Source organism: Dissoconium aciculare (assembly GCF_010015565.1).
Source record: "Dissoconium aciculare CBS 342.82 unplaced genomic scaffold K489scaffold_7, whole genome shotgun sequence".
In the NCBI taxonomy this organism is placed as follows: domain Eukaryota; kingdom Fungi; phylum Ascomycota; class Dothideomycetes; order Mycosphaerellales; family Dissoconiaceae; genus Dissoconium; species Dissoconium aciculare.
In genome coordinates, this window is record NW_022984957.1 from 1071708 (window position 1) to 1088890 (window position 17183).

Consider the following 17183-nt stretch of genomic DNA (forward strand, 5'->3'; position numbering starts at 1 on the left):
TACAAATCCCAAGACGAAGACAAGAAAGAAAGAAAGAGGGGGAAAAACAAAAGAAAGGGGAGAGGGGATCCTGGAAGAAAAAGGTTTCCCTCACACCCGCTCGCCCAGGCACGCGACCAGCAGCTTCTGGTAGTCCCCGCTCGTCTCGTCCCGCACGCGCTGCACCAGGTCGCGGCCGTAGTGGTGGCGGTAGGCGCCCTTGCACTGGCCCAGGCGGTCCCGGTCCCAGTGGACGACGACGACGCGGCGGAGGAGCATGGCGTCCTTGGTGCCCAGGCCCTTCATGGCGGCCTCCATCAGGTGGGCGTCGTGGGCGGCCGGATCCTCGGCGGCGGAGAGGATGTGCAGCAGCGCGTCCTCCATGTGGCCGGAGAACTCCTTGCGCAGGACCTCGGCCAGGGGCCGCTGGTAGCGGGCGCGGTAGGCGGCGGCGACGGCGCGGAGCTGGCCGGCGCTGCGGGCGGTGAGGATGGCGCACACGGTCATCTGGTCGGCGCCGGCGCGGGCCTCGGTGGCGGCGTAGATGTCGCGGACGTCGCGGTCGGTGTCGTGGGGCAGCACGGGCGCGGTGTCCTCGGCGCGGCGGGCCGCCATGACCATGTCGAAGAGGCGCTCGGTCTTCATCGAGAGGTCGCCGCGGACGTCGGCCTCCAGGCTCCGGCCGTAGAGCTGCTGGTAGCGGGCCTTGATGGCGTGCATGTCGGCGTTGGAGCGGGCGAGGAGGACCTCGTTCATGGCGGACTCCTTGGTGCCGAGGCCCTTGACGGCGGAGTGGAGGGTGTGGCAGTCCTGGTCGAGGGGCCCGCGGAGGACGGCCTCGAGGGTCTCGCGGAGGTGGTTGGAGGTCTCGCCGTGGACGTCCTTCATCAGGTCGCGGCGGTGCCGGCCCTGGTAGGCGGCCTTGACCGAGGCGATCTCGAGGGGTCCCATCGGGGCGAGGACGCGGATGAGGGTGAGCTCGTCGGTGCCGAAGCCCTTCATGGCGGCGCGGAGGTCATCGGCGGCGCGGGACATGTCCGCGTGGGACTGTTGGCCGGGGATGTAGCCGGGCGACGCCGAGGTCGGTGGCGCGGCGGCGTAGGGAGGGCCGCCGGGTGGGCCATATGGACCGGGGGGAGGTGCGCCGTGATGGGAGGGCGGAGGTGCGCCGTGATGGGAGGGTGGTGGAGGAGCACCGTATTGCCCCTGAGGTGGACCGTATTGACCTTGTGGAGGGCCGTATGGGCCTGGGGGAGGTTGGCCGTAGCCTTGAGGTTGGCCGTAGCCGGGCTGTTGACCGTAGCCTTGAGGTTGACCGTAACCAGGCTGCTGGCCATACGGCTGGTTCGGAGGCGGGTAGGCCGAGTGATTCATCTGCTGGGGCGGAGGTGGTCCTTGGTTGTGATAGCCTTGTGGTGGATCTGGGGAAATGTCTCTTATCAGTTATGGGATCAAAGATGGTTCGACTCGGACATATATCCTCGAGGAGAGGCGACGCTGAACAATTACGCCACGAGCGATGACGCGGGCGGGCGGGCTGAGATGCGGACGGGTGGCACGTACATGGTTGTTGTTGTTGTTGCTGCTGTTGCTGGTAGGGCGGCTGACCCTGAGGATAGTAGGACATGATGATCCCGCCAAGGGAAATGAATCCGTGAGTGAACCTTGGAAGGGATGAAGGATGGGATGTACGCAGAGTATCGGGGCGTGGTGATGGTGACGACAGGAGAAGTAGAAGGGGGAGGAGGAGGGGAGAGGTGGTGACAGGAGGATAAAATGATGTTCGGGGGTGTATGTAGTGTGTGTGTGTGTGTGTGTGGATGAGACTGCGCACCACGGAGGAGGAGGAGGAGGAGGAGTGGATGGCGAACGAAATCCAACAACAGCACAGCCGCCTTTCGCCCCGCTACCAAGGAAATAGAAATAGCTGGAGAGATAGGAAGGAATAGAAGGAGATGTGGTTGTTCTCGTCGTCGTCGTCGTCGTTCGTTCGTTGTTGTTATGACCACTATTACTACTACTACTGCTGCTGCTGTGGACAGATGACTGCGCCACATCCATCCATCCATCCACTATGTGATTGCAGTCTACAGTACCAAGGCGGCACACGTTCCCATACCATCTGTCATCACGGATTGTATCTGCCCACACTATGAACCCGTCGCCTTCGATGCAGAGTGAGGGAGGGAGGGGAATGAAGCGGACGGCTGCTGGAGTGTCAGGATATCGCCGACACTGCCCAGTGGTGGTGTTGTCGTTGTTGTTCTTCTTACATATTACCACGACTGGACAACGACGACAGGGGCGGGGGAGGTGACGCCGAACAGACATTCCCCTTCTGATGTCATCGAACCACCACTAAAGAAAGAAATATATGCTACGACAGGTGTAATTGTACTGTAATTGTACTGTAATTGTACTGCAATAATACTGCAATAATACTGCAACAATACTGTATGCAGGTGGGAAATCCTCTCTGCACACCCCAAGGCCAAGGGATTCCTCTCATGGTCGCGTGCTCTCATCAATGAAGTATCAATCAAAAGAGCTCACTGCATGAAAATAATGATATATATGAAGAACACCACCTGCCACACGGATGCGATCAAGCTGGAGAGATGTACACACAGTATATGAATATATAATAAATATACTAAAGGTGAGCAGAATGATTCACACTGTCACACCCCATGCGTGTGTGTGTGTGTGTGTGTCTGCTCCGCCTCGATACGACTATCAACTATCATAGGGCTGTGTCGGTCATCAGTGTGTTGGGTCCGTCGGTTGTTGGGTTGTGCTGGGGAGGCGCAGTGTGTGCGGGAAACGTTGTCGGGAGGGAGGCGGAGGTGGAAGGGGAATGAATGAATGGGCGAATGACGTCAACCCGGTCGTCGGAATCTTTTGCCTCCAGGCCTACACACAACCACCTGGGCGATCCGACAACACACCCGGCGATGACCGGATTACTCATCGGTTGTTTCGAGGAAGAGGAGATGGTGGGCACAAGGGTCGACATGATGTTCTTTCTGCGGGAGGATGATGATGATGATGATATGGAGCATCGATGATGAGCAGTGAGTGCATTGCCATAGGCGTCGCCGTCGCGGTCGGAGGAGGAGGTGGTCGTTCGTGAAGTCATGGCTACAGTATTATTATTATTATTATTATCATTATTATCATCAAGAAATAAATCACGCGCGACGTCGGACTGATGTGACAGTTCCCAGTATTTCGGTATCACGATCTCACAGTCCATACACATATTACCTGGGACTGTGAGAGATACCTCGTCAGCCGGGGTTGGGTTGTTGAGTTTTTCTTCATGAGCACGTGAATGGGGGAGAGAGGGCAAGGCAAGAGGGAGGAGCCAAGAGGGAGAAGCGAGAGGAGCTGGAGGCCTCCGTATGTGAAGCAGCGACAGTGGTAGTATATAGCAGCGACAGTAGCATAGAGCAGCGACGGTAGTAGTATATAGTGGGCAGACAGACGATCAGTGGGCAGACGAGGGATACCCGTCACAACATCTCTCTCATCGTCCGTCAGACAGGCGCTCATGGTCACTGCTGTAGGGGAATCATGTGACAAACACACTGAATTCCATACGACAGGGATGGAAAGGGTGAAAGTCCTCTCCTCTTCTCTCCTCTTCTCTTCTCTACCTATCTTCTCTCTCCCATAGTGTAGATCACGATGTTTGGTCGTGGTGGTGGTGGTGGTGGTGGTCGTCGTCGTCGTCGTCTGGTCGTCTGGTCGTCTGGTCGTGACATCCGTGGATCATCCGCCCATCGTGATGAAATGCAGTGATCACCATACACCTGAACCTACCTAATCACTAGATCCAGATAGAAGAAGTAGCGCGGATGCCGTCAGTCGGTCGGTCGGTCGGTCAGTCATTAGTCAGTTGATCAGTCCGTCACCAAGTTGCGGGTGCGTGAGCGTGAGGGAATCTTCTCGTGGGATGTGTGTGATGTGATGTCGATGATTACGGTAACAGGAAGCAGTGGCAGCAGCAGAGGGCACACCAAGGCTCCCTCCCTCTCTGATGTATATTACAGCACATAGATATCATCACATCTAGTCAGGGCGGCCCCGATGATCTGCAAGAGGCGTGTATGCATCTCTTGTCATCGTCACGGTACTTACTGGATCACCGCCAAAAGGTGTTCCTCTTCCTTCATCATTCATCAGTGACATGACATGCACACAGCACTACTGCTAGGTACTATTCATCACTCCACCCACAGCAAAACACAAACCACAACCACACCACATCGAATCCCTCCTCACTCCCGAGGGCAAGACCTCCCTTCCGTGGACGAACATTTCACATCAATATCATCTATACATACATCAGCACTCCCACCGTCTCCTCGCCTCACGACGAACAAAGCTCAACCGGATTGAAGAAAAGCTTTTCGCCGGGAGACGAAACATTCAAGACCATCGATTCCGCGGTAGCCATCATGTCTTCCCTCCCGCTCCCATCACCGTCAGGCCGGTCGCGCTCCGGCTCCAACTCCTCCGCCCCGAGATACACGCCCGACAGCCATCATCACCACCAACGACAACCATCCCCATCGGCGTCCTCTCCGCCCATCCCGATGCCCGAGCCCGGCGCTCCCTACCAACCGTCCCCACTCTCCGCCGGCGCCCCCGACGGTCGACCCGCCGTGCTCCTCGCCGGCGTCGTCCCGGGCACCACGCTGCCCTACCCGGCCGAACGGGGGCCCTCCTCCACGCGGCACCTCAGCAGCAGCGGCGGCAACGACGACCGCACCCGCCGGGCGAGCCACGCCTCGCAGCGCAGTCATCGCTCCTCCCACGGCCGACCCCGGAACGACTCGTCCGGCTCCTCCTCGGGCGACGAGAAGCACGTGCACTTCGACCGCCGGACGCTCCAGCGCACCGCGGCCGCCAACAACGCCGGCTCGTCCTCCTCCTGCGCCGTCGACGATGACGACGACGACGAAGGGAAATCCTCCCAGAGGCTCCCACCGCGCTCCCAACAACAACAACACCGCCGTCCCTCGTCCTCCTCCCACGCGCGCCACCGCTCCACCTCCTCCCCGATCCGCAATTCCTCCTCACACGCCTATGGCGCCTATCCCCCCTCGCCCCGCGCACGGGAAGACGAAGGGAGAGGAGGCGACGACGACTACTACCACCCGTCCTCTTCCTCCTCCCCACGGCGCTCGAACGATCGGTACCGACCGGACCATCTCACGGGGGATCCCTCATCCCCCCACCACCGTCGCCGATCGGACAACGGCGGCGACCGCGCCCACCACCACCACCAGCACAGCCATCATCGTCCTCCGCGACCGGCCGAGATGGATCGCCGCCCGACGCTGGGCGACACCGTCATGTCGTTGGCGCAGGGTCTGAAGGACTACGTCTCGCGTTGAAATCCGACGGTGGGAGAGGGAAAGGGAATGGGATGGGATGGAGGGGAAGGACGGAATGAAGGGAAGCGAAGGGAAGCGAAGGAAGGAGGGGAGGAAGGGACGGGATGACGGATTTTGGATGACTGCTTGGATTTTGGGTCTCTCTTTTTTTTTCCTCTCTACTTTTTTTTCTCTTCCCGTTTTTGCGATTATGACGACGACGACGACGACGATGATGATGATGATACCCCCCCCCCCTACGAGACAACAATTTCTTTTTCAACTTTTCTCTTTATTGTTTTGTTGCTTTCTCTCCTCGCTTTCCCTACTCTGCTTTCTGCTTTTGATCCATTTCCCCGGCTCGAAGCGAAGCGAAGCGAAGCGAAACAAAGAGAGCTCCCAAAAAAGACCTTAATTAAATAAATAAATTCTCTAGTGGTACCTGTCACATTGTGCATTTGGATGAAGAGAGAAAGAGAGCTATATATATATATATATGTGTGTGTGTGTGTGTGTGTGTGTGTGTGTGTGTGTGCAATCGTCTTTCTTTCTCTCTCCCCCCTCTCTCCTCTCATCGGAGGATCTCTCTACGGGAGAGGAGAGACAGAGGGGCGGGATCCCGCTCTCCGTCATCATCATCTCCCGCCGACCGTCACGGCGGTCAGCGAACTGGCGGTGGCGATTGCCGGTCCTGCCCCGGTGGCGACTCCGCCGGCATCGTCGTCGTCGGCTGCGTCGTCCGACAGCTTTTGGTCCTCGTAGTAGACTGCGGAGGGGAGAGTCAGTGGGATTCGGTCCTGGGGAGGGGATGGAGCCGGGATTTTGCCCTCCCGGAATTTTTGGTAACGAAATGGAGGAGCAAGGGAGACGGATGTCGCGGAAGAAACAAAAAACGAAGGGGGGAAAGGGGGAAAGCTTACCATGAGGACGGATGAACCAACTCAGTACGAACGCCAAACCAAAGGTCGCGCAGAGACACAGGAAGACCGTCTGGGTGAACTTGCCCACCGTCGACGCGTAGATGATGCCGAAGACCGTCGGCGACACGATCCGCGCCAAGGCGTGCAGCAGCCCCAGGGCGCCGAGCAGCTGCCCCGTCCGCTCGGCCGGGACGTGCTTGGTCAGGGCCGACTGCAGCGTCGGCGACCCGATGCCGCCCAGCGACGCCGCGACGCCGGCGAGGGTGAAGAGGGGCCCCGTCCGGGCCAGGGTGTATCCGAGGAAGCCGACGGTGTCGAAGAAGATGGCGAGGCGGATCAGGCCGAGGTCGAACTCGTCGCTGCCCTTGTCGTGCCGGAGGACCTTCTTGTTCCGGAAGAAGTGCGTGATCAGCGGCAGGACGACGACCAGGCCCAGCACGCGGGACGTGTTCACGATCGAGATGAACACGCCGGAGTCGTAGCTCGTCCAGCCGAACTGGTAGTTCAGGTAGAGGATCAAGACCTGCAGGACACCCATCGCCACGCCGAATACGATCGTGTCGACCGAAGCGAGCAACACAAGGTTCGATCGCAGCGCCGACGTCGTGCCCGGTCCAGTGGGATAGAGGATCTTGAGCGGCTCGAGGATGTTCATCGCCCGGATGCTGTTGATCACATCCCATTCGGGACCGACGAGGATGTGGTCCAAAACGTGCCTCTTCTGCGCATCCTCCTGCCGTCTCTTCGATAGAGACTCGGGGACAATGAAGGCCATGTAGAGGATAAAGGCAATGTGCACCGCGATGGCAATGTAGAACACCGTGATGATCTGACCGGTCACCTTGACGAGGATTCCAGCGAGAATGGGCGACAACGCTACCCCCGCGAACAGACAGGCGTGAAGATATCCGAACCCGATGCTCCGCGCTTGCGGGGTCGTGCAATCTGTGATGTACGCATTGGATATGGTCATGGCCAGGATGAACGATCCGAGTAGACCATCAAAAGCGTAGCCTAACAGCAACAATGACGATGGAAACGTCTCCGGGAAATTGGCGGCGACGATCGTCACCGTCTCGCCGAGCATCGTCCCCATGCTGGAGAGGATCAAGATCGGTTTCCGTCCGTATCGATCGGACAGGGAGCCGAGCTTGGGACTGATGATGGCCGACAGAACACCGGTGATCAGGCTTCCCCACGTTGCCAGGGCCGCGACTCGCGATTGAACCTCAGGGATGCGGCACTGTTCATTCTCGCCATTGTTGAAGTCCACTGGAATCAACGTGAAGCCTGGGTCTAACCTCTGGCGCTCGGCGAAATATTCTCGACAGACCAAATCCAGCATGAGGTTCATCTTGGGCGTGATGATCCCACCGAACGCCAACGCCAGTAGGAAGAATGGTCCAATGACCCACCATATCGACGGTCGTTTGTACCATGGAAACCCGGCGAAGTCGTCGACGTCGGACGGCAGAGGTAGCGCATCCTGTTCCTCCATACTCGATCGTAGGAGCGCCGTCTCTTCACCCGCAATGTCCGACTCTTCCCTTGATTTCAGATCCCCAGCGGTAGGCCTCGTCCGTGAGCCTTGCGCCCCCATCTGCGAATCATGTTGCTGTCGCCTTTGATGTGACCTTTGACCATTGAGATCGACTTCGGCCTCAAAGACCGCTTCGCTGGTGTTCATCGTAGCCGCCGATCATTCGCGGAAGGGATGTGTGAGCGGGGAATTGTTGCCTCACTTGACGTCTCCATGCACGGTGTGTTTGACAGTCGCTTCCAGATCAATGGGCTACATTCACAAAGTGGCGGAAGTGGGCGCGCGCGGCATGCAGATCGCGTGAGAGAAATGGCGCGTGCGATAGTCTGAACCCTTCCGAAACCGAGATTAACAGCGGAAACAGTTCTTGTGAGACGAGCGTGAGACGACACGAGGTGATGCTCGATCCAAAATAGACTGCAGATCGAAAATATAGGTGTTGTTGGAGGCGATGGAACACTGAACGATGTTGGAGATGTGCTCGGAGTTAATCAGTGTCTACTCCGCTTATCAAGCATGCTGCATACTTGATTTGCTTCTACACATGGTTTGGTTCTAACGGCGTCACGAAGACATGGTGGCGGAAGCTCAAGATCTCAATCTCTATCCTCTCACCACCTTCGACTCGAGCAGGTATAGAACGACGATCTATCGAAACATGCATGAGTCCCATGCCGGAGCCCATCAAGCGTGAATCAATCGCCGCAAGAAGATCATTACAAGTTCTCGCCGTGAATCGTGCAACTATTTGATGAGGTCATGATGCCGCGGCATGCAGACCAAAGTGAGCGGGTGCTACTACAGTATACTGCGCAAACATGCTCAGTCACGTGATGCTGCACTGCCCTTGCGCCTGTGGCATCAGCGGACGTGCCTCCGCTCACAACTTTATGCCAAACAATTCATGCATATCATCCACCCGTGGACCGTATCCATCGCCCACCTACCATGGTTTCTGCGTCTCGGCGTGCATGTATGCTCAAACTCTCACGCATGAAGAACTCGCCTTGAATCGCCGAGTCATCTTTCCGGACGTCTTCACTATTAGCTGCCGACAGTACATGAGGTACTCGTCACCGCAATTGTGTTCTGTAGTATTTCGTGGACGCTGGTCGTTTGCAATTGTTCTCGTTGATATCCACAATGATATCTCTGCAACAGTCAACGCGCCGCAGTCTATCGACATTCGTTTGCACATGGCCTGCAGAGCCTGCAATCCAAACCTCCAATCAATGACATGATCTGTAGGCATTCGAAGTATGCAAAGATCTTAGACTGTGCGAGCAATACGTTGATTTATTCGTGAGTCCATCATAGAGATTGTCTCCCTGAAGGATTATCAGCCTTTGTGGTATTTTAGGGCTGTGCAGCGTCTCTCTCCCGCATGAGCACTTCTAAGAATAAACTAAACAGCACGCTATGTGATGCGAAATCCTGCAACCTCCTGCTTGCATGTCCTTCATCACCACTACCACTGCACGGCATGTATGTCAATCAAGAAGCCACTGCCGTGGCCAAGAGTCACTCGCATTGCCGATGGACAACACTATGGCTTTGCCCAGCTTGGCAACGAAGTCCAAGTGCATATTCCACAGCCAGCGGGCCAACGATGTCTTCCGGCCGGCACCTAAGCTGACCACCATCATGACATAGTCATGGACATGAAACCTCCTTTCGAGATTATTGTCGCGACCGTGCATGCACATAGCAGCGTAGTGCTGGATAAGTGAGGGGCCGCTTGTGAATATACTTTCCTTGGAACTCATGTTCACCGGATGCTACCCACACACATAATCTCATTCAATGGACGAATCCTGCGGTCAGGGCACTTCTTGTCAATGATTTCAGTAGTCTCGGAATCGTGCTGGATTGGAACTTATGTATATACTTCAACCATTCTTCATTCCTGATGTGAGACGCGCTGTACTTCCGAGGTATTCGTCCTCACTTTCCGAGCTCAATCGACGACCATGACGATGCCTTTCCATGATGGACCTGAAGTTGTGCCGGCATACAGTGATCTTGAGCCTGCTGATGTACACCACCCGCCAAGGAGTTCCCGGCCGCCATCGTGGTCATCGCCTGTGCCTGTCTACAGTGCACAATTTCCGAAACAAAACAGGCCAACCGAGGAATCGTCTTTGATTGTCGACGATCGCGCAAGAGTGTTCCGAGATGGAAACAAAGATGACATACCTAGTGCAAGTCCATCGCAGCCGCAGTCACGACACTGCGGCCTCAGCAAGAGACGTGCCACTATTGTCGCGGTTGTGATCGGCATCGTACTAGCAGTGGTGCTCGGCGTCGTGCTCGGTGTCGTATTCGGTCGTCAGCACGCGGACAGGTTTGTCGTTGCGCGCAAACTTTTCGGTCCAGCTTAGAATTGACAATCAGACATAGAGGTGAGCAGCCTGATTCCAATTCGAGCAACAACAACGGGAACACAGCAGCACCAGAAGGGCCATCTGCTCTACAAGCGAAGAGCATGAGCGGATTCGATGTCATGACACTCAATGACGATCCCGACAACCGAGTCTTTGGCTATTATCAAGCTCCAGATGGCAGTATTCGCGAGCGACTTCTGCGGAATCCCAGCAATTGGACATCCCAAACAACCTCCGACCTGGTAGTACCGAGCAATTCCACCAAGAGCACAACACACATAGCCGCAACATCTCTCTCGATGTCCAATACAGTCTGGGTGAGTTTGACCTTTTGCTGAACGAGGCTACACGAAAGCAGGGTGCTAATGAGGCACTTAGAGAATCGTGTTTTTCCTGAGCGCATCCGGCCAAGTCATGATGACCAACAAAACCACCGGCAGCTGGTCAACTCCGTACGCTGTGCTCCAAGACGATACTGCCGCAGCCAACAGTTTTGCACTCGATACATTCTCGCTCACGTATCTCGGTCGCAGTGCAGTAAGAGTCTATTATGGGTCGAGGAACGGCAATATCCGGGAGATTGGCTTTCAAGGTGACCCGTTCCCGGACAGCTTCTGGGATGGGAGAGCGAGGTCGCCGCTTTCTCCCAGCAGTGATGGCTTGAGTGGCGTCGGCACCACGAGCTACAATAAAGAACTTCATGCATTTGTTCGCAACAGAAATACCGGCCGTCTGGATCAATGGATGTTCGGATACAAAAACACCAGCGCCCTTGAGCAATGGTCTGTCGGTATGCGTCCACTTGTCCGAACTTGAGAGGAGCATATCAAGCTAGAATGACGGATTGCTCGTATATTTTCGAACCCAAGCTGACTTGGAATTGATAGTGGCCTCCATGCCTGACAGCGCTCCACCTATCGCGCCTGGATCAGATATCGCAGCATGCAACGATGGCACAGGCGTTGGCACAGATTTTATCTTCTATCAGACCACCAACGGGAGCCTCGTCCGAGCACTCTCGTATTCTCAGCCCGCTAGTTTGACCGATTTCCAAGTCCTAGGCGAAGCAGCTCGGGGAACCAAATTGCGTGCCATGTACAGCGATGGCTCCCTCAACAGCATTGACAGTGACCGAGGTGCAGGTGCCGTGCTCTACTATCAGGACGCGATTGGAAAGGCTGGGCTTTCGGTGCTGCAAGTCGACCGTGATGGCAAGATCACCAACCAGGGCTCCGTCAGCGGATGAGCCAATCCACGCCTTAAGGGCTTCGTCAGGTTGCCTGCCCTCGTCGTGATTGAGTGTAGTTCTAATCTACACCTTGCGAGTGGAGCATCGAGTCTGAATTGCAGGACGCACAACTGTGATGCTGCGCTGTTGCCGATTACTTGCACAGGACACCCAAGCTCTCGGGAGATGGTAGAGCATACCTTCAAGCCAATTTCAGCCCGCTCGCTACGTGTGCGTTCACGCGGATCAAGCTTAAGCCGGCGGATCAATATTCAATCCTTCGACCGTGAGTTTGAATGCATCAGAGCGGCTATAGCTTCCTGCAACATCAAGATCCAGGCGGCCGCGATCACAGTCATCGAAATCGACATCCTGCACAATCAATCCCCCATCCTCGACCTCCCAAAGGGGTTCCGCCAGGATCTGACCTCGAGGACCGATGATACAGGAGCCTCCACGGCAAACAAACTCGTCGCCATCGATATCATCAGCGATGGCGCTTCCCAATTTCTGGGCAACTGTGGCAGCTCCGCTTGGCTTTGCGACATCGTCTGAAGTGGCAGGGACTTCACTCTCGTCCCGAGGCAAGACGAGCTCATGTTCCCCTTCTTTAATAGTAACGGTGGATCTGCGTCGACGGTCGCTGGAGGAGGTAGTCGCATTCGTAGCAGATGTCTTCGGAGCGAGTTCTTTTGATGCAACATCATATGTCGTCCCATCCGGGGCCCAATCCGGGAGGTTCTTCCTCCGCACGCACGAAATAGCACTCATCACGAAGCAGCGGCCTTCGTTTCCAATGGTCTGCACAAGAGGTAGCCAGGTATCGCGCGCATCCGCCGTCGGCGCCAGCCACAGGTTGACGTTCTGACTGTAGAGCGAATGACGCAGCAGCGGCATGAGGTTCTCCCAACAGATCGCTGCCGCCATTGTAAGTGTCACGCCTTTGATCGTAGTCGTGACCGCCCGCAAGGTCGATGCCGAACCCTGCGCCCACACCAAGCGCTCTGAGCCTGTGGGCATAACCTTCCTCCGCTTCCCAAGACACCCCAGCCGCGGGCAGACATACACCGCGCTACAATAAAGCGACCCTCCGCTCCTCTCCACCACCCCCGTGACGAGAAACACCCCCGTCTCCCTCGCCAACCGCTCGAGGAACTCCCGTGTCCCGTCACCACGGTACTCCTTCTCCGCGGGGACCGGTAGTCTGCGCTTGACCCAGTCCTCGCCGGCGCCGCGCGGCGTGTCTCCGAGGTCGACCGCGTCCCGGAAATACCGGAGGAACTGCTCCCGGCCCGCGTCGCTCCGCGCGCCGATCGTGCTGCCGAACGAGCAGGTCCGCGGATACCCGCCGAGGTAAGCCTCCGGGAAGAGAATCAGGTCGACGCCGGCGGCGGCGGCGGCTCGAGTTGTAGAGGCCAGGGCATCGAGAGTTGCGGAAAGGGTGGAGAGGGTACGGGATTGGGAGCAGGCTAGGCGGAGGCGCTGAGGGGAAGGCATTGTGGGCAGATTTGGTACAGGAACGGGTGAAGCGTCACTTAGATGGTGTTAAGAGTATCGACGATTGCAAAGTTGATACATCACTTCGACAGATGTCAATACGTGGTTGATGTACTCTGCAGGTGTGATTTGCCAGTATGATCCAGCGCGGCCGGATGTGACGATGCTCAACAGACCGATGGCGGGGTGTTCGTCCGACGGATGATGTCAAGCGCGCTCGTATCGGGCCGTGGATACATACAGTCCAGTCCACAGCATTCGATCTCTGCTGCAGTTCTGTACTGCGACGTCCTGTTTAGATTAGACGTCCACCTTATCGATATTTTACGATCGTATCCACAGACAACATGCGTTCGCGAACGAGCGAAGTCCCGCGATCTACTACCGAGACGACGCAGATGCTGTGTGTCCACCCGGCGATCGACATGCCTCAAAAGATGCTCAATTCGATTTGCACTCGATACTTTGATGAACAAGAATTGGACTTGAATCATCTGGTCTCGTAGTCGGGCAGGGGTCCTAGCGATTGTGCATGTATTATAATCTCGGATGCTTTTGTATAGACTCCAGGAGCCCGTGGGTTATATAGAAAGCTTGTCCATTGACACATCGCCGCATCCGATATCCGTCTCACCATCACACATTGCCCACGAGTGAATGAATGTCGCAACCATCGAAGGAAAGCACCCTACTGTAGCAAAGGCTGAGGAAGCACGACCGGTGAGGGGCTCTACACGGGCGTCCAGGCATGTGTCTACCTAGGTACCTAATGTATGTAACCCTTTCTGCTCTCAGCCTCCACCGATGTCTTGGCTATGTGCCCCTGTACGACGACAGATATTGCAGCTCTCTATTTCTAAATTTCCAAGGTTGTTACTGTTCGTTGTGTCTCCATACTCCCACAGCGGTATCTATATGACTGTCACTGTCACTGGCGAATTCGATCCGCTGTGTTGTTGAACGACTGATAGCATGCAGTGAGATTGTAGATGATCGCGGGCCTTCCTCCGTCACGTATACTCGTATCAAAGCTCGATCTCTTCATGATTGAATGATCGCGATAATGTTTGAGGTTGTGGAATGAAATGCCTTCGCGTGTGGAGCATCTTCGCGGGAGAGTGATGGGAGGGAGAGAAGGAGAGAGGTGCAGCAAAGTTCCGAAATCGGGCAAGCCTCCGTCCCAAGGTTCGCTTGGAAGCTTTCGGCTGGCCACTGCCAGGGCTCGAGCGACGCTTTTCCCTCATCATCAAATATCATGCCACCCTACCACCCACTGCATGTTATTACAATCCACTAGTGGACATATTCGCATGTACCATCCATGCATACTTAGGTACCCAAGACGAGGTATCTCCCGAAAATAGCCATGGGTGTTGCGGTCACACCATGCACACGACATTGTCGACTCGCGGTATACCATATATGGTGAAGTTGCAGTGGATTGAGTTCGTCCAGTGGGCATACGTCTGATGACAGAAAGGCTCTGGAGTCGCAGACACCCATTCTCGGACTGATGGTGACCGGTCGACCAGCATAATCATCGAAATTGATGGATCCCGCGAGTTTTGTATCATGGTGGATTACAGCCATTTAGTGCAACCGGAACAGGCCAGCCGAGTCTACGTCCACTCGTCCAACGTCCAAGCATTAGCTGCAGAGCGAGGGTCGATAGCGACAAACCAGTCGCAAATGCAAGCAGCACTGCCTCGCAGGGATTCGGAAAGTGGTGTGTCTTCCTGCACAGCAAACCGTGCACAAGTCTCGGTACCTCCCTGCCATGTGCCCAATAATGGCCTGTGTCGCTCGCGTGCGCACCTCGCAATGGTAGGATCGGCAAAAGCCCATGCGATCCTTCTAGCTCCTTGCTGGCGGTTTGGGTGATGGTCGGTCAGGGATTAGAAGATGCTATACTTACTCCAGCCTTCCCTACTGTCAGAGAGTCGACTCTCACCCAATCCTCCTCATGGTCGAATCCCAGTATCAGTATTCCTCTGTCAACATGCAGGATTACGAAGGCCTAGAGGTGGTTCCTCAGCACAGTGACCTGGAACACTACAAACCTGTAGAGCGGACATCCTCACTCACACGACCAGAGGTCGTTGAATACAGTTCACCACCCTTCGCCCTTGACCCGGTTTCAGAGGACGAACCAAAATCCCAAATCGAGACGCACTATGCTTCTGTGGCGAATGACGATCCGCATGCGCGCGAATTACGGCCACAGGGTCAACCTACTAGAAAATACTGTGGTCTTACAAAGCGTACTTGCATCATCGTTGCAATCGTGATCGGTGCGGTTATTGCCACAGCGCTCGGCGTAGGTCTCGGCGTGACGCTGGGCAACAGATCAAAGGCACAGAATAGCACACCATCCACCACTTCGAGTGGAGATCAGAATTCGAACTCGAACTCGAACTCGAACTCGAACTCGAACTCAAATGGGACGACCGCTGCAAGTTCCTATACCGCGCGCAGCAAGAGCGGCTTTGCGGTAGTCAAGGCTGGCGATTCCACTGGAAATGCATATGCATACTATCAGGGTCAGAAAGGCGCAATCCGTGAGCTATCCTGGCAGAATTCGCAATGGGTTGCAGAATCATCAGGCTCGGACACAGTTGTCGCGGCTGCGAACGTCCTGGACAGCACGCCCATCACTGCTGCAACATATCCCGACCCTGCTGGTCTCTTGGTAAGCCTCCATAGTCGCCATTTACATAATCGAAGCCACAATATTGACCTGGAGGTTCACCTATAGAGACTTGTTTTCTACTTCGATACAACAGGCAGGCTCATGATGACCAATCGTACAGCCACATCAGCATGGTCGACTCCGCTGAGCATAGTGGAAGATGCTGTTCCAAGAGCCGGAAACATTGTCGCTCTTGATTCCTACACATTTGGATACACCGGCCTACGAGTAGTGTTTTCGGATTCAGAGTTGGGTATGAGGTCGGTCGGTCTAAATGGCGCCATCTTCGGCAACGGTACCTGGAACGGCCGATCTCTGCCCGGGTTCGCCGGAACTAATGTTTTGGATCCCGACAGTGGTGTCGGCGTGAACACCTACGGTGCACTGTCGCAAATCTACACACGCAACAACGTCACGGGTGCCTTGAACCAATTCTATACCGTGTACAACACGACAACGGGGCAGGGCTCAGGATATAGTAAGTGTTTCCCAGGCTTGCGCCAGACGCGGTGCGATACAGTCATCCGAGAGTGTAGAAAGGCTTGAGGGGCGAGCGTCGTAAACTCCACTAACGTGGCTTCGTTTCGCTGTAACAGAGTTCAACTTCACAAACAACATCCCTCCAGTCGCCGCTGGCTCCAGCATTTCTGCCTGCAGCACAGACCAAGCCGGCGCGACAGTTTCAATCTTCTACCAAGCCACCGACGGCAGCGTCGTCCAAGTCTATTCCACAACGACCCCAGCCAATCCTCCACCAGATGGATCCACAATCTACCTCAACACCAACTACCGAATCGTTGGACAGGTGCCCGTCGGCACCAAGCTCCGCGCTGTATACAACCAACCCTCTGCCAAAGGCGCGTACATATCATCGATCGGCTCGGGACCATTGGTGTACTATCAACTCGACGGGAGCCCAGGAATTTCGTACATCAAAATCGCCCCTGACGGCTCATCAATAACTCCCGGCGTTTTGGCAGGATGAGCGAAGCGGCCTGTGCGTGACTTCTGAGCAGGGACAAATCTTGCCCTTCTCACACTACATCATATTTGAGTCGGAAACTTGCAGGGTATTCAGGGATGCGGCTGGAGCTCGGAGGGGTGGGGGGCGCAAATGCCACAGCCTGGAGACGTGGACATGGATGGATATATGATCTTGTATTTGGATAAGCGAATGATACCCTTCAATTATTACTCTGGAACAATTGCGAGAGAGAGAGCGCACACTCATTCTCCGATCATCATTGCGTTTCTCATTCAGGCATTCTCGCTCTGGCGAGTCCGTGTCAAGTAACATTGCGAATCTGCTCCGAGTCATCCCGAGCAATCGGAAAGGCTGCAAAACCAGATCTCTGCTGAGAGAAGCTCAACTTCCTCCAGCACAGCGTCCCATCGGGTCGGAGGAAGGCCCGGCCATCAAAACTTAAACCTGTCCAGCTCAGCCTGACGTTTTTGCGAGTGTGCGTGAATCGTCGTTGGTCTCTTGGGCTAGCCTTGAAAGGCCATTTCGATCTGCGACGCTGTTGTACCGAGGGAATGCTCGAGTTCGTTGTGGCTTGTAG

At 55.6% G+C, this 17183-nt stretch overlaps 7 protein-coding genes across 7 annotated transcripts in view; 3 read left to right on the forward strand and 4 right to left on the reverse strand.

Annotated features, from left to right (window-relative positions):
* Positions 1-1724, reverse strand: part of K489DRAFT_381036 (Annexin) — a 1891-nt gene extending 167 nt beyond the window's left edge. Inside the window, exons 1-2 of the mRNA XM_033605020.1 lie at positions 1543-1724; positions 1-1400 (exon numbers count right to left, since the gene is read on the reverse strand). Of these exons, the coding sequence (XP_033459323.1) occupies positions 91-1400; positions 1543-1606 (1374 nt within the window). The 5' untranslated portion in view covers positions 1607-1724 and the 3' untranslated portion in view covers positions 1-90. The remainder of the gene's footprint in view (positions 1401-1542) is intronic.
* A 998-nt stretch (positions 1725-2722) lies between these two features.
* On the reverse strand, positions 2723-3241 carry K489DRAFT_371140 (uncharacterized protein; the record flags this gene model as incomplete). The annotated part of the gene is made up of 1 exon (XM_033603213.1): positions 2723-3241. One exon carries the CDS (start codon positions 3239-3241, stop codon positions 2723-2725), a length of 519 nt encoding a protein of 172 aa, XP_033459324.1.
* A 428-nt stretch (positions 3242-3669) lies between these two features.
* On the forward strand, positions 3670-5384 carry K489DRAFT_371141 (uncharacterized protein; the record flags this gene model as incomplete). Its single annotated transcript, XM_033603214.1, has 3 exons — positions 3670-3766; positions 3816-3864; positions 4187-5384. The coding sequence occupies 3 exons, from the start codon at positions 3670-3672 to the stop codon at positions 5382-5384; spliced, it is 1344 nt and encodes a 447-aa protein (XP_033459325.1).
* Positions 5385-5862: 478 nt separating this feature from the next.
* Positions 5863-8284, reverse strand: K489DRAFT_381039 (MFS general substrate transporter). Its single transcript, XM_033605021.1, has 2 exons — positions 6284-8284; positions 5863-6129 (listed from the first exon to the last, which is right to left on the reverse strand). The coding sequence occupies exons 1-2, from the start codon at positions 7968-7970 to the stop codon at positions 5999-6001; spliced, it is 1818 nt and encodes a 605-aa protein (XP_033459326.1). The 5' UTR covers positions 7971-8284; the 3' UTR covers positions 5863-5998.
* Positions 8285-9303: 1019 nt separating this feature from the next.
* On the forward strand, positions 9304-10709 carry K489DRAFT_381040 (uncharacterized protein). Its single transcript, XM_033605022.1, has 2 exons — positions 9304-10167; positions 10224-10709. The coding sequence occupies exons 1-2, from the start codon at positions 9794-9796 to the stop codon at positions 10543-10545; spliced, it is 696 nt and encodes a 231-aa protein (XP_033459327.1). The 5' UTR covers positions 9304-9793; the 3' UTR covers positions 10546-10709.
* A 978-nt stretch (positions 10710-11687) lies between these two features.
* On the reverse strand, positions 11688-12932 carry K489DRAFT_371144 (carbon-nitrogen hydrolase; the record flags this gene model as incomplete). The annotated part of the gene is made up of 1 exon (XM_033603215.1): positions 11688-12932. One exon carries the CDS (start codon positions 12930-12932, stop codon positions 11688-11690), a length of 1245 nt encoding a protein of 414 aa, XP_033459328.1.
* Positions 12933-14709: 1777 nt separating this feature from the next.
* Positions 14710-16099, forward strand: K489DRAFT_237924 (uncharacterized protein). The gene is made up of 2 exons (XM_033599860.1): positions 14710-15621; positions 15690-16099. Exons 1-2 carry the CDS (start codon positions 14896-14898, stop codon positions 15816-15818), a joined length of 855 nt encoding a protein of 284 aa, XP_033459329.1. The 5' UTR covers positions 14710-14895; the 3' UTR covers positions 15819-16099.
* The last annotated feature ends 1084 nt before the right edge of the window (positions 16100-17183 follow it).